This window comes from Scyliorhinus canicula, chromosome 2 (genome assembly GCF_902713615.1).
Source record: "Scyliorhinus canicula chromosome 2, sScyCan1.1, whole genome shotgun sequence".
Taxonomy (NCBI): domain Eukaryota; kingdom Metazoa; phylum Chordata; class Chondrichthyes; order Carcharhiniformes; family Scyliorhinidae; genus Scyliorhinus; species Scyliorhinus canicula.
In genome coordinates, this window is record NC_052147.1 from 222554583 (window position 1) to 222568113 (window position 13531).

The 13531-nt window shown below is 43.3% G+C and overlaps 1 protein-coding gene across 5 annotated transcripts in view; it reads right to left on the reverse strand.

The window, feature by feature from the left end:
- Window positions 1-4329: 4329 nt before the first annotated feature.
- The window catches only part of LOC119961975 (RNA-binding motif, single-stranded-interacting protein 1-like), a 320074-nt gene continuing 310872 nt past the window's right edge, over window positions 4330-13531 (reverse strand). For all 5 annotated transcript variants that reach the window (XM_038789650.1, XM_038789649.1, XM_038789653.1 and 2 more), the window contains 2 exons: window positions 10375-10462; window positions 4330-6900 (listed from right to left, as the gene is read on the reverse strand). In XM_038789650.1, coding sequence (XP_038645578.1) covers window positions 10382-10462 — 81 coding nt within the window. In that variant the 3' untranslated portion in view covers window positions 4330-6900; window positions 10375-10381. The remainder of the gene's footprint in view (window positions 6901-10374; window positions 10463-13531) is intronic.

Genomic DNA, 13531 nt, shown 5'->3' on the forward strand with positions numbered 1-13531 from the left:
TATACTGCATATTTGGAAATTCATGACCTCCATAACTTGAATGCATTGTGAAAGGTTACTTGTGAGTTCTTAGTGCTAAACAGTGAGGAGTGTGATGGACCCAGGGAGCCAAAGAAAGAAGGGAAAGTGGCCGACGTGTTATCTGGTGTCCGGCTCAGAGACAGTTGTTTTCTGGGGGGTCACGACACTTTACCCCCTTTTCTGTCTCCTATTCTGGTTTAGCACAGTGGGTTAAACAGCTGGCTTGTAATGCAAAATAAGACCAGCAGCACAGGTTCAATTCCCGTAGCAGCCTCCCTGAACAGGCGTCGGAATTTGGCGACTAGGGGTTTTCACAGTAACGTCACTGAAGTCTACTTGTGACAATAAGTGATTATTATTATTATGCATCTGCTGCCCTTGCTTGAAGTGGTGGAGGCTAAGGGTTTACATAAGAACATAAGAACATAAGAACTAGGAGCAGGAGTAGGCCATCTGGCCCTCGAGCCTGCTCCGCCATTCAATTAGATCATGGCTGATCTTTTGTGGACTCAGCTCCACTTTCCGGCCCGAACACCATAACCCTTAATCCCTTTATTCTTCAAAAAACTATCTATCTTTACCTTAAAAACATGTATGAAGGAGCCTCAACTGCTTCACTGGGCAAGGAATTCCATAGATTCACAACCCTTTGGGTGAAGAAGTTTCTCCTACACTCAGTCCTAAATCTACTTCCCCTTATTTTGAGGCTATGTCCCCTAGTTCTGCTGTCACCCGCCAGTGGAAACAACCTGCCCGCATCTATCCTATCTATTCCCTTCATAATTTTAAATGTTTCTATAAGATCCCCCTTCATCCTTCTAAATTCCAACGAGTACAGTCCCAGTCTACTCAACCTCTCCTCATAATCCAATCCCTTCAGCTCTGGGATTAACCTAGTGAATCTCCTCTGCACAGCTTCCAGCGCCAGTACGTCCTTTCTCAAGTAAGGAGACCAAAACTGAACACAATACTCCAGGTGTGGCCGCACTAACACCTTATACAATTGCAACATAACCTCCCTAGTCTTAAACTCCATCCCTCTAGCAATGAAGGACAAAATTCCATTTGCCTTCTTAATCACCTGTTGCATTTGTAAACCAACCTTCTGTGACTCATGCACTAGCACACCCAAGTCTCTCTGAACAGCGGCATGCTTTAATATTTTATTGTTTAAATAATAATCCCGTTTGCTGTTATTCCTACCAAAATGGATAACCTCACATTTGTCAACATTGTATTCCATCTGCCAGACCCGAGCCCATTCACTTAACCTATCCAAATCTCTCTGCAGACTTCCAGTATCCTCTGCACTTTTCGCTTTACCACTCATCTTAGTGTCATCTGCAAACTTGGACACATTGCCCTTGGTCCCCAACTCCAAATCATCTATGTTTGAGAGATGTTGTTGAAGAAACCATGCTGGGCTACTGAATACTTACTGTGCGTAGCACACACAGTAGCTACAATACACCATGGGTGGTATGATGGCACAGTGGTTGGTACTGCTGCCACACAGTGCCAGGGACTCGGGTTCAATTCCAGTCTTGGGTGACTGTGTGTGGAGTTTGCACTTTCCCCCAGTGTCTGCGTGGGTTTGCTCTGAGTGTTCCGGTTTCCTCACAGTCCAAAGATGTGCCGGTTGGTTGGGTTAAAGGGATGAGGAGGGGAAGTGGGCCGAGGTAGGGTGCTCTTTCAGTGGGTCGGTGCAGACTTGGCAGGGTGAATGGCCTCCTTCTGCACTGTAGGAATTCTTGGTTCTAAAAGATGGATGTTTAAACCAACCTTGTTACCAATCAAGCAGACCACTTTGCCCTGGATGATGTGAAATTTCTTGAGTCAAGTTGCAGCTGTTAGCCATACACCTAAGTTGAGAGTATTCCCTCACACTCCTTCTGACTTTTCCTTGAGTAGCATAGAGTCTTTGGGGAATGAGAAGGTGAGCCACTCACTGCCTTGGTGAATGTCAAGAGGAAGTGATCATGTGGGCTCTTATTGGAGATGGTCATTGCGTTGTGTAATGTTCCTTGCCACTTACCAACTCAAATTTGGGTTGTGTCCAAGTCTTGGTAAATGGGGAGGTATTGTGAAGAGCGGAATACTATATAATCATCAGTGAATAACCTTACTTGGGGAGCGTGATTTAATATCCGTTTTGGGTGCGAATAGTGGGGTGTTTCTCAGTGCCTGTGGTACTGAGAATGACCCCGCTATCAAATAAGACTCTTTTTGTGGCTTCGGAGAGGAAAGCTCTGCTGCTCCGATCTTTCTTAACCCTTGGACTCTGGACTCTCCTCTCCCAATAGCCCGACTTACCTCTTAGGGGCTTAATATATCACCACTCGCCCTATCTCTTAAAAGCAGGCACCCCTGGGCCCGATCCTTGGCATGGGCAACCTGGCACCAGCCATCACGCCTGGTCCACGTTTGTATGAAGCAGTGCTAAATGGCGCCATGACGACGTCTCCCAGGCATGTGAATTTGTCTCCAGGCCTCAAAGGCGACATATTTACATTAGCCTAATGGCTCACTGAAATACGTAAATGTGGATCTTTCCCATGATATTTCACAACCTTGTCGTGTCACCGAGTCGGACGCGGCGAGGTCGTTCGATCACATCCCTGGCCTTATGATAGAGGCAAATCATCAGTGGTTCAAGAAGGCAGCTCACCAGCACCTTTTTGAGGAGGACTAGGGTTGGGTAATAATTGCTGGCCCAGCCAGCGATGCCCACATCCCATAATTTTAAAAAAAATTGAAGATAGTTGAGCTTATGATGATACACCGAGGAGCATCTACGGTTATGTCCAGGGGCTGAAATGATAGGCTTCCAGCTACAGCCATCTTTCTCTGTACCAAGTATGATGGCAGCTACTTTCAAAGCTCCCCCACCCCCCGCCCCCAACCTCCAATAACTGCAATTTTATTTGGGTTCCTTGGTGCCACATCCAGTCCAAATGTTGCCTTGATAAAGGCAGTCACTCACCTCTCCCCTGAGTAAATCAGATTGTTTTACATTCAGACCATGAGGTCTGGAGGATTGGTCCCAGTGTTACGGTAATTCAATAGCAGAGAAAGAGGCCATTTGGCCCACTGAATTTGTACCCGTGCTTTCAAGGAACCAGTTCGTCCTACTAAATATTTTTTTTCTCCTTCAAGTATTTATCCAACTCTCTATGAAAGACTCCTATTGACTCTGTATGCACCACCCTGTCAGGCAGTACATTCCAAACATTGTTGCATGAAAACGTTTTCCTCATGCTGCCTTTTGGTTTTTTTCCCGAATCACCTTAAACCTTCACCCTCTGGTTATCAACCCTTCAGTCATTGAAAATAGTTTCACTTTATTTACTGCATCTAAAACTTTCATGATCTTGACATATTTATCAAATCTTACCTTCGCTTTCTCTGTTCCAAGGAGAGAAAAACCTCACCTCTCCAGTCTGTTCATATAACCATAATTCCATGTTCTTGGAATTAGTCTAGTAAATCAGGCCAGGATTTCATGGATAGCAGTGGCCTAGTCCAAGGGCTAGAAAGTGGGAGCAACCCCATGTCAGCAATTTCTAGGAGGCCAAAGTGGACTTTACATCCATGAAGCAATTAACAGTCAGCCTATGGGGCTCACATTTCTTTAAGGGGCGAGATCACATCCCCAAGAGCTGTTGGCCAATTGGAGGGCAACCAGCTCTCCAGTCCCTTGGGAGTGGTGACCATTACTGGACTGCACCCGGCTGGACACCGTCTGCAGCCAAAATAGGAGAGACAGGTGAGGGCTGGAAGGGTGGGTGGTGCTGCTGTATAGATGGCTCTTGGGCAGGGGACTCTCCATGTGCCTTAGAGTGCCTAATTAGAAGGGCTCCCCATCTTTTTGAACCCGCAAGAATCCTGCAGTATATATCCTGCAGTGATCACCCCACATGACTAGTAAAATGTCAGTGATGGCAGAAAGAGGCCCTAAATGGTCCTCAATTAGCTTCTAAGTGGGAATGCCATCTGCCAAAATGCCAGTGGCAGTGGGAATGCAATGGCACATCACGTCTTGCTCTCCCACTCAGTCTTTTTCCCCCACCCAAGCCTACTCCCTGACACTTGTAAAATCCTGGCCTCTTTTTTGCACCCTTTCTAAAGCCTTTGCTTAGTTCCTAAAGCGTGCTGGCCAGAATTGGACACAATACTCCAGCAGATTATAAATTTTTGGATGGGATATAACACAGTCAGTAAAAGATTCTGTAGAGCACTACTTTGATCAAAAACCCATGAGAATAGTAATGAAAAGTAATTAGATTAATACAACTGTAAGAGGAAGCATTTTCATTTGGTCGTTTTTTATTTAAAAGTTTTCCAAAAGAAAATCAACAGAAATACTAAAGTACCAAATCTAAATTAATTTACATTTCAAAAATGTTTTCTTGGCTTAAACAACACATCTTCAGAAACAAAACTACAGAATGAATCATTTGAAACCGGACAAATAAGTTACCACTGGCAAGTCTGTGGCACGAGTAAAACAAAAATAAAAATTAATTCTCTTGATCATATAGACATCTCTATGAAAATCTTTTTCAAACAATCTGTACAAAAGGTCTTTTTTCATAAATTAAGTTTCTTTATAATTTAATGGCTGTCTACAATGTCATGTTTTAGGTAACTGATTTTTTTTTTTATGTACAGCAGATTTTTTTTCCAAATCTTATCCAGATATGGCACATATCAGATATTAACAGGAGCCAATTCCACATAGTTATATAGACCTCTCAGATTTCAGTCTTGAACAATACGTAACAATCCAGTATTTGTCTGTAGCTCTGATTCTAGCAATCATCCAAGGACATGGTAATGCTGCAATTTGCCTGGACTTTTTGACACAGCAGAAATATTCTAGGGAGCACTGATCAAGTAATACCACAACTATTTTGCTTTTTACAAGATAATATGTGTTGAGAATCTAACAAACACTATTTTATAAAAAAAAAATCTCCTCAGCAGCAAATATTTTGAAACTATGAAATTTACTGATGATAAGAACTGAATACATTGACATATTACAATAATTCTGAAAAATAGCTAAACACATGAAAAAAATAACTTGTTTAGCCCTAGCTCCTGAGCTAGAGTAATTTGGTCTCGCGAGGCAGGCAGGCCCAGCAACCTGACCCAGTAAAAACAGAAAACACAACCCTGAGGTAGATAATTGATCAAACAGCTGACCAGACAATGCACAGTCTCTTGGAAGACAATCTATTTTATTTATTTTTAAATACAAAGTCATGAGTAAATGAGGTGAGCCCTACTGGCTTGATGTGAAATAAAACTGATTCTATCAGGTAAGGCGCCAAATAGTTATCAGTGATTTCATAGCTTCAAAATCATTCTTATTACTCTAGCACATGTAGTGAAGATGATGGTAATTATATAAAGTGTGGCACTGCTTAGATCAAAACCTTCCTTCATGCTTCTTTGTGTCCCTACATTTAAAAAAAATTAAATGCAACTGCACATAAAAAGGCACATCTAATCGCAAACTGGTCCGGCACAAAGTAAAGTAAAAGTGTACAGAAGAAATTCTTGGCTGGAGAGAAAACATTTTTTTTCCATTTGACTAGTTGCTAGCTCATAATTCTTTGGTAATATTAACTTTCAAAAGTGCCAAGTCTTTTTTGATATACCTAATGAAGAGCTAGTACCCATTCAAAATTATGCCACTCTCTCAGTTTATTTTCAATGAACAAAACTGGTTAGCTTTCATATTTTTTTTTCTCTAAAAGCAACTCATTTATTTGCTACGTTGTGAGCATTCATAAATCTTCTAAGCTTTAGCAACTCTTATAACCTGCTAAAGCAGAAAAAAACATTCTGTTATGACAGGTGTACTCACACTTACCCCTTTTATCTACTCTAAGACTACAACATCAAGTTATTTTGAAAAAAGCCAAAAGATTTTTTTCATTTTCACTATATAGTAGAATTCCTATCAGATGAAGTTACAACCCAACCACCATAAAAACACTTCATTCTGTTAAAATTTCATCAATCAAACGCGGAAAATGTGTTTTGCCCAACACATGCTTTTTCCTCCTAAAATTTCTACCTCAATTATTAATTAGCTAAGAACAATGAAAAGTATAAAAAAAATCTACAATACATTAAAAAGGTGTGATCCACAACCAGTCAAATTAGGACTATCAACTCTATAAAAGTCTATTTATGCTGATTTACAAGGCATTACTGAGCCATTTTGCATGGCCAAAGCACTATATCTTATAGAGGTTTTTAAAATGCTTCAGCTACTGAAACATGAGGTTTAAGGCAAATTGTAGCTTGAGGAAAAAAAAATCTATACCACAGCACTTTACCTGTAATAAAGTAGGCATCTAACAAAAGAACTCTAACAATTCAACACTTCACAACATCACTCACACAGCAAGCGTAGTATAGCAGTGGAAGATACCTTGTCTACTTTGAAATTTCAGAAAAATTCCTGGTATATAATACAGAAGAAGCAATATAAGTCATAACAGAAGTCTTTAGTCTATGAAGACTAATCTGCCATGCACCTTGAATAATAAATTTCACTCTCTCAATCTAGGCATACAGAAATTTTATGTTACTGTTTAGACAAATTCTTAAAAATAAGCTTTCTTTCCTTAATAAAATAAACTTATTTCCCCAAAGTTTATTTACCCTTTGATGAATGTAAGCATTTATATGTACTTCACAGAACTTATACCAAAATAGTCTGTTTCAGTTGATTTTATTACAAATATTTTTTCAGAACCTGTGCAAAAGGTTGACAATGTTAAAGCATATTAGATTAGAATCCATGATTGTTTCAGTCCTTGAATGTCCTCCGCGAAGTGGGGCAGGGCCATCATTGCACATCTGAAATACAAGACAAAGACAACACACTTTTACAAAAGGAAATCTTTTTGAAGCAGGTGAGAATCACAAAAGATATTTCTTATTTCCTGAATTATCCATTTGCCCAAGTGAACAAAAACACAGACTTATTCTGAGGGAAGGAAGAATGAAGCGTTTGCATTTTATATCACACCTTTTGCATCCTTGCATATCTCCGCTTTGTGGTCAATTATTTACTTCTGTAATGTAGGTAAACTCATCAGTCAATTTGTACACAGCAAGACCGCCACAAATATATTAAAAATTTTTTAGAGTACCCAATTCATTTTTTACAATTAAGGGGCAATTTAGCGTGACCAATCCACCTACCCTGCACATCCTTGGGTTGTGGGAGCGAAACCCACGCAAACACGGGGAGAATGTGCAAACTTCACACAGACAGTGACCCAGAGCCGGGATCAAACCTGGGACCTCGGTGCAGTGATGCAGCAGGGCTAACCACTGTGCCGCCGTGCTGCCCCAACCGCCACACATATTAATGAGATAAACAACCTCCAACAATGCAGCACTTAAGCAACAGTGCTCAGTGATAGTGTTAGTATGTAGATCGTGTGAACATCACTAGTGTGGATTTTCACTTGGGAAGGAACATTTAAAAATTCAGGCATGTATCTTGTCCTGCAGGAACGTCACTTGTGAGAAAAAGGTAGATGGTGCACAAGAAACCTGAAGGAAAAGGAGAAATATCACATCCTGATAACAGAAATGTAACCATTTGTGAGGTACACCACTTAATAGCCAAATAGGCCATGTCTGAAAAATGCCTAGATTATAAAATGGTCTAACATTATCATAGAATCCCTACAGTGCAGAAGGAGGCCATTCAGCCCATCGATTCTGCACCGACCCTCCGATAGAGCACCCTACCTATTCCCACATCTCCACCCTAACCTGTAACCCCACCTAACCTTTTGGCCACTAAGGGACAATTTAACGTGGCCAATCCACCTAACCGTTGGACTGTGGGAGGAAACTGGAGCACCCGGAGGAAACCCACACAGACACAGAAAGAATGTGCAAACTCCACACCAATCAAATCGGGTCCTTAGCACTATGTGCCGCCCACACAAACATAAGCATCTTATTTTTAGCTGAAAGTCAAATTGTAGGAATTCTAGTTTTTATACTCGATGCCCTGTCCAATGAAGGCAAGCATTCTGTAAGCTTTCTTGACTACCTTGTCCACTTGTGTTGCCATCTTCAAAGATCTGTGGACCTGCATGCCCAGATCGCTTTGACTTTCTATATTCCGAAGAGTTTTGCCCTACCAAAATGCATTACCTCACATTTGTCTGAATTAAACTCCATTTGCCATTTCTCTGCCAAGTCTCCCTATCTATGTCTTCCTACATCCTCTGACAATCCTCAACACTATCTGCCACTCCACCAACCTTGGTGTCATTTCGAACTTACTAATCAGTCCGCAAACTTACTAATAAGGAGAAGACTGGGAGGGTGGTGAGGCAGAGGATAGTGGACCCCAACCTGGACATGGACCGCCAGTACTCAATTGTGGTGACACCAGAGTTGGAGTCCACGTTAAGCCTGGAGGAAGTCATGAAATGTATGTGTTTAATGCAGTCAGGTTAAGTTCCAGGCCTGAAATGAAATGAATGAATGAAAATCGCTTATTGTCACGAGTAGGCTTCAATGAAGTTACTGTGAAAAGCCCCTAGTCGCTACATTCCGGCGCCTGTCCGGGGAGGCTGGTGCGGGAATCGAACCGTGCTGCTGGCCTGCTTGGTCTGCTTTAAAAGCCAGCAATTTAGCCCAATTTGCTGGTCAGCTGAGCCCATTGTTGTTTGATATGTTTAAAGAGGTTTAATGGTGAGACAACACCTGGAATCTTGTGTTTTGGCCTCCTTACTTGAGGAAGGATACAGTGGCATTGTAGACAGTTCAGAGGAAGTTCAGCAGATTGATTCCGGGGATGAAAGGTTTTACGTATGAGGGGTGATTGAAGTTTGGGCTTCTCCTCACTGGAGTTTAGAATGAGAGGCGGTCTGATCAAGGTGCATAAAATGCTAAAAGGGATTGATAAAGTAAACAAAGGCCAAATGTTTCCCTTTGTAGGGTAATCTAGAATGGGATGTCACAGATATAGGTTGAGTGACAGTACTGATATGAGGACAAACTATTTCTCGCAGAGAGTGGTGAATTTGTAGAACTCGCTGCTCCATAGTGCGACAGAGTCTGAATCAATACATGGTTTGATTACATAGGGGCAGCAGGGTAGCATGGTGGTTAGCATAAATGCTTCACAGCTCCAGGGTCCCAGGTTCGATTCCCGGCTGGGTCACTGTCTGTGTGGAGTCTGCACGTCCTCCCCCTGTGTGCGTGGGTTTCCTCCGGGTGCTCCGGTTTCCTCCCACAGTCCAAAGATGTGCGGGTTAGGTGGATTGGCCATGCTAAATTGCCCGTAGTGTCCTAATAAAAGTAAGGGGGGGGTTGTTGGGTTATGGGTATAGGGTGGATACGTGGGTTTGAGTAGGTTGATCATGGCTCGGCACAACATTGAGGGCTGAAGGGCCTGTTCTGTGCTGTACTGTTCTATGTTCTATGTTCTATGGTTTCAAGAAGGAGATAGATATATTTCTGATTTTTAAAAATGGGTGAAAGGGTTATGGGGAACAGGAAGGAATGTGGATTTGAGACCAGGAAGAGATCGGCCATTGAATGTTGGAGCAGGCTCGAAGGGCTGAATTGCTTCCTTCTGCTCCTAATTTCTATTCTATGTGCCTCACATGGGCACGGACATCGATTTCCTTGATTCTGAAGAAGGTTAAGGATCGAAGAGAGTCCCATCTCATTGTTGAACTCCGATGCTAAGCTGTTGGCAAAGGTGGGAGCAATGCTCCTGGAGACCTGCCTTTCGGGGGTGATTTCAGGGGAACAGACTGGTTTTGTCAAATGAAGGCAGCTGTTGGCCAACAAACATCGATTACTGAATATCGTCCTGTCCCCCTCTCGTCATCCCTGGTTGGAGGTCTCGTGTTCTGCCTAGTTCCTCAGCCTGGTTAAGTGGTCTAATGGAGTTTTTATACTTACAGAAGGTCAAGTGCACTATGGGGGGGGATTGGTCGAAGGGTACTTGAGATGGCAGCCATTCATTTCCTATTTCAAAGAGCCGGTCACCGTCAGTTGTTAGAAGGGGGACATTTTGGTTAAGGTTGGAGTTCTTTTTTGTAATGAAAATATTTCGGAATGAAAATATTTTTGATCATGTATTTGAATGATGTTCCCTACTTTCCTGAGCAGGAACCTCATAACATCACAGGCGAGGAGCATGGAAAATTGAGAAATGGGATCTCGCCGGCAAGAATCCCATTCTCCTACTCGTGAGATTTTGGGCCCGTGTCACTATTTACACTGATGGTTAAGGAGGGCTTCAAAGGGATAAATAAATCATCAATATATACAACAATTATCAGCTACCTGAGAATTACTTGCTTTGCTGATAGGAGTAGGGAGAGTGTTCAGTTGATGTCTCCACGGAAACTTGCTGCTGCTGGCCACTGGGCTCCTGTGATGATGAAATGCAGTCAATAAGGTACATGCTGAAATCATTAGATTCTTACTGTAATTGTCATATCACATAAATTCACTTGTACCTCACTATTATGCAATTTTTAAAAACAGATTGCTAGCTAACATTATCAAGAATAACCGCATCAATCACAAAATGATAATTTTACTGCTGAGAAATGATATCAGAAAGGCAGTACAGAGAGTATAGTTTTCCAATCATTGTATTCGATAAAACATGCTTTTTGACATGGGCAAAGTCCATTTAATTGTTTATGCCACTTCCATCAGCTAGTAAGTTGAGGTATCAATATAATAAACATGTTAATAGTTTAGTAAGCATTATACAACATGCACTTTACATTAAAATAATTATCCATGCACATATTTAACCTAAATACAGATTGACTATTTCCGTATAAGAAGCCCGTGATTGTATATTCAATGCTAGATTGAGCTGGGCATGCATGCATATTTCACTTATGCAATAGAAAGTGGTGATAACAGTTTATTTGGATTACAAAAATGTTATCCTCTGAGAATATCTCAACTGACTTCAAGAGCGTGTGGAAAATTTTTCTTTTGAAATTATTTTAATTCAGTTTTTAACATTTTATACATAAAACAAAACAATGCAAAACAACAGGAACAACCCCCATCTACCTACTTATACGAGATGATCTCGCCCCTTAACGTCATCTTCAGCGCCTCCCAAATCACAGACGGCGAGACCTCCCCATTATTATTAAATTCCACAGAATCGTCAATCACCTTAGTCATCCTTACACAAAAACTCGGATTTTCAAGCAGTCCCACATCCAACCTCCACGCTGGCCTCTATCCCGGCCTCTTCTCCAGTACCACATCCACCAAATGCGGAATATGATCCAAAATGAAATGACAGTTGCCGAGTATTCAACTTTCCTCACCCCGATAGTAATCACCTCCCCATAATAAAGAAGTTAATCCTCGAATATACCGTATACACTGGCAAAAAAAAAGAATACTCTCTGCCCCCCAGGTGTATGAATCGCCATGGGTCCGTTCCCCATCTCCTTCATAAACGCTGCCAACGCCCTCGCCCTCGCCAGCCACCCCTACTCCCCGAAGGGGTCAATGAGAGTGGCTTAGATCGATCCATCTTCAGATGCAACACTGCATTTAAATCCCCACGTAAAATTAACTGATGTGTGTCCAGACTTGGTATGGACACCAGCATTATCTTCACAAACCTCACATAATCCCAATTCGGGCCATGCACGCTAACCAACACCACCAAACTCCTCTCCAAAGCACCAGTTACTATAACGTATCTGCCCCCCTGCTCTGCCACCACCTTCCCCATCTGAAACCTAACTCTCCTACCCCCTGGGTCCTGCTATCAAAGCCCGAGTGGAACACCTGATTGGCCCAACCATTGTAAAGTCTAACGTGGTTCTTCACCCTCAAATGGGTCTCATGCAACAGCACCATCAGCTCTCAAGCTCTTCAAATGCGAAAAGACTATCGCCCACTTCACTGGTCCACCCAATCCCCGCACGTTCCATGTTACCATTGGAACTGGGGGTCTCTTACCCCCCTCTCCCTATCAGCCATGATCAGGGCCCTCGGCCTCATCCCATGTCGCCATCAGCTACCCCTTCCCCCACTCCCCCTTTCCTGGAAAACCCCCAACCACTTCCTCTTGAAGCCATTCCTCTCTGCATACTCTCCATCCCCCCACCATTCACACCTCCTAGGCCCATCAAAACCTGTCCACACAGGCTCGGCTGGCCTCGGCCCCTCCCCCCACCTCGCTCCCATTCACCAGCCCACGTAAGTGAGCTGGCGAGGTGGCACCCGCCAGAGCCCCCTCCCCCCACATACCTAGTACAAAAAACACAAGAAACCCCCCCATCCACACCCAGCACTTTAAACCAACCAAAGATGATAAACCCCAAATAACTCCTAATAATGGGGAAAAGACACCTCAACACATTATCCCACTGTCCCGAAACCATCACCTCCCAACCACAACATAAGAAAATAAGGTCCAAAGTCGGATCAGTCCCTATCCTTCAGCCCTCATGAATATCTCTACCTCCTCCACTGTCCCAAAGTAATAGTCCTTGGAGTTATATTCGCCTGGTGGACCACCCCGAACTGCACATTACTCTTATAAAGTGCTGCCTTCGCCCTGTTAAAGGCCGCCCGCCATCTTGGCAGCTCCAACATGATGTCCTGGTATATTCGATTACCACTGCCTTCCTACCTCACCTCCTGATTCTGCTTATCCCATCGCAAGACCCTCTCCTTCATCTGATAGCTGTGAAAACAGATTATCACAGGTCTTGGTGGATCATTCCCCTTGGCCATGGCCGGAGTGACTAATGAGCCTTACCCTGCTCAAAGGGGGCGGTGCTCTCCTACTCCCCCAACAACTTGGCGGACACCTCTGAAAAGAATTCCATCGGCCTCCGGCCCTCCCGCCCCTCAGGTAGTCCCACAATCTGAAGATTCTGCCACCATGACCTGTTCTCCAGACTCTCCACTTTGACTCTCAGCCCTTTTTAACTCTCCTCCAACTTCCGCAGCTCCTCTCCCATCGAGACGAGTTGGTCACTGTGCCATGACAATGCCTTCTCCACCCCCTTCAGCACCTCTCCTTGCATCCGCACTGCCGTCGACATCTTTCCAAGAGCCTCCTTTAATCGGGCCAATGTATCGTCCAGCATCTGTTTGAGCGTTCCCATCATCCCCTTCTCATGCCATTTAAAATGCTTGCTTAAACTCCACTGCTATCATCTCAGCCAGCGTGTCCACCGTAATGGGTGCAGCCTCACCCAGCGATCTTAACCCCGCCATCTTTCATCCCACCTAACTCTGCACCTAACCCAAGCTCTCAGGTGGATTAGCGCTTGTTCCTTTTTATCCTGTAATCTTCCGCTGGGTCTTCAATGTCTTCCAATTACCCTCCAAAACTGGGTGAAGAGGGGTAAAAAAGGAACACTCTAGAAGGAGCCACCCAATGTGCAACCTCCACCGACATGTAACTACCGCAAGTTGTGTGTGGAAAAGTTAACTTGTT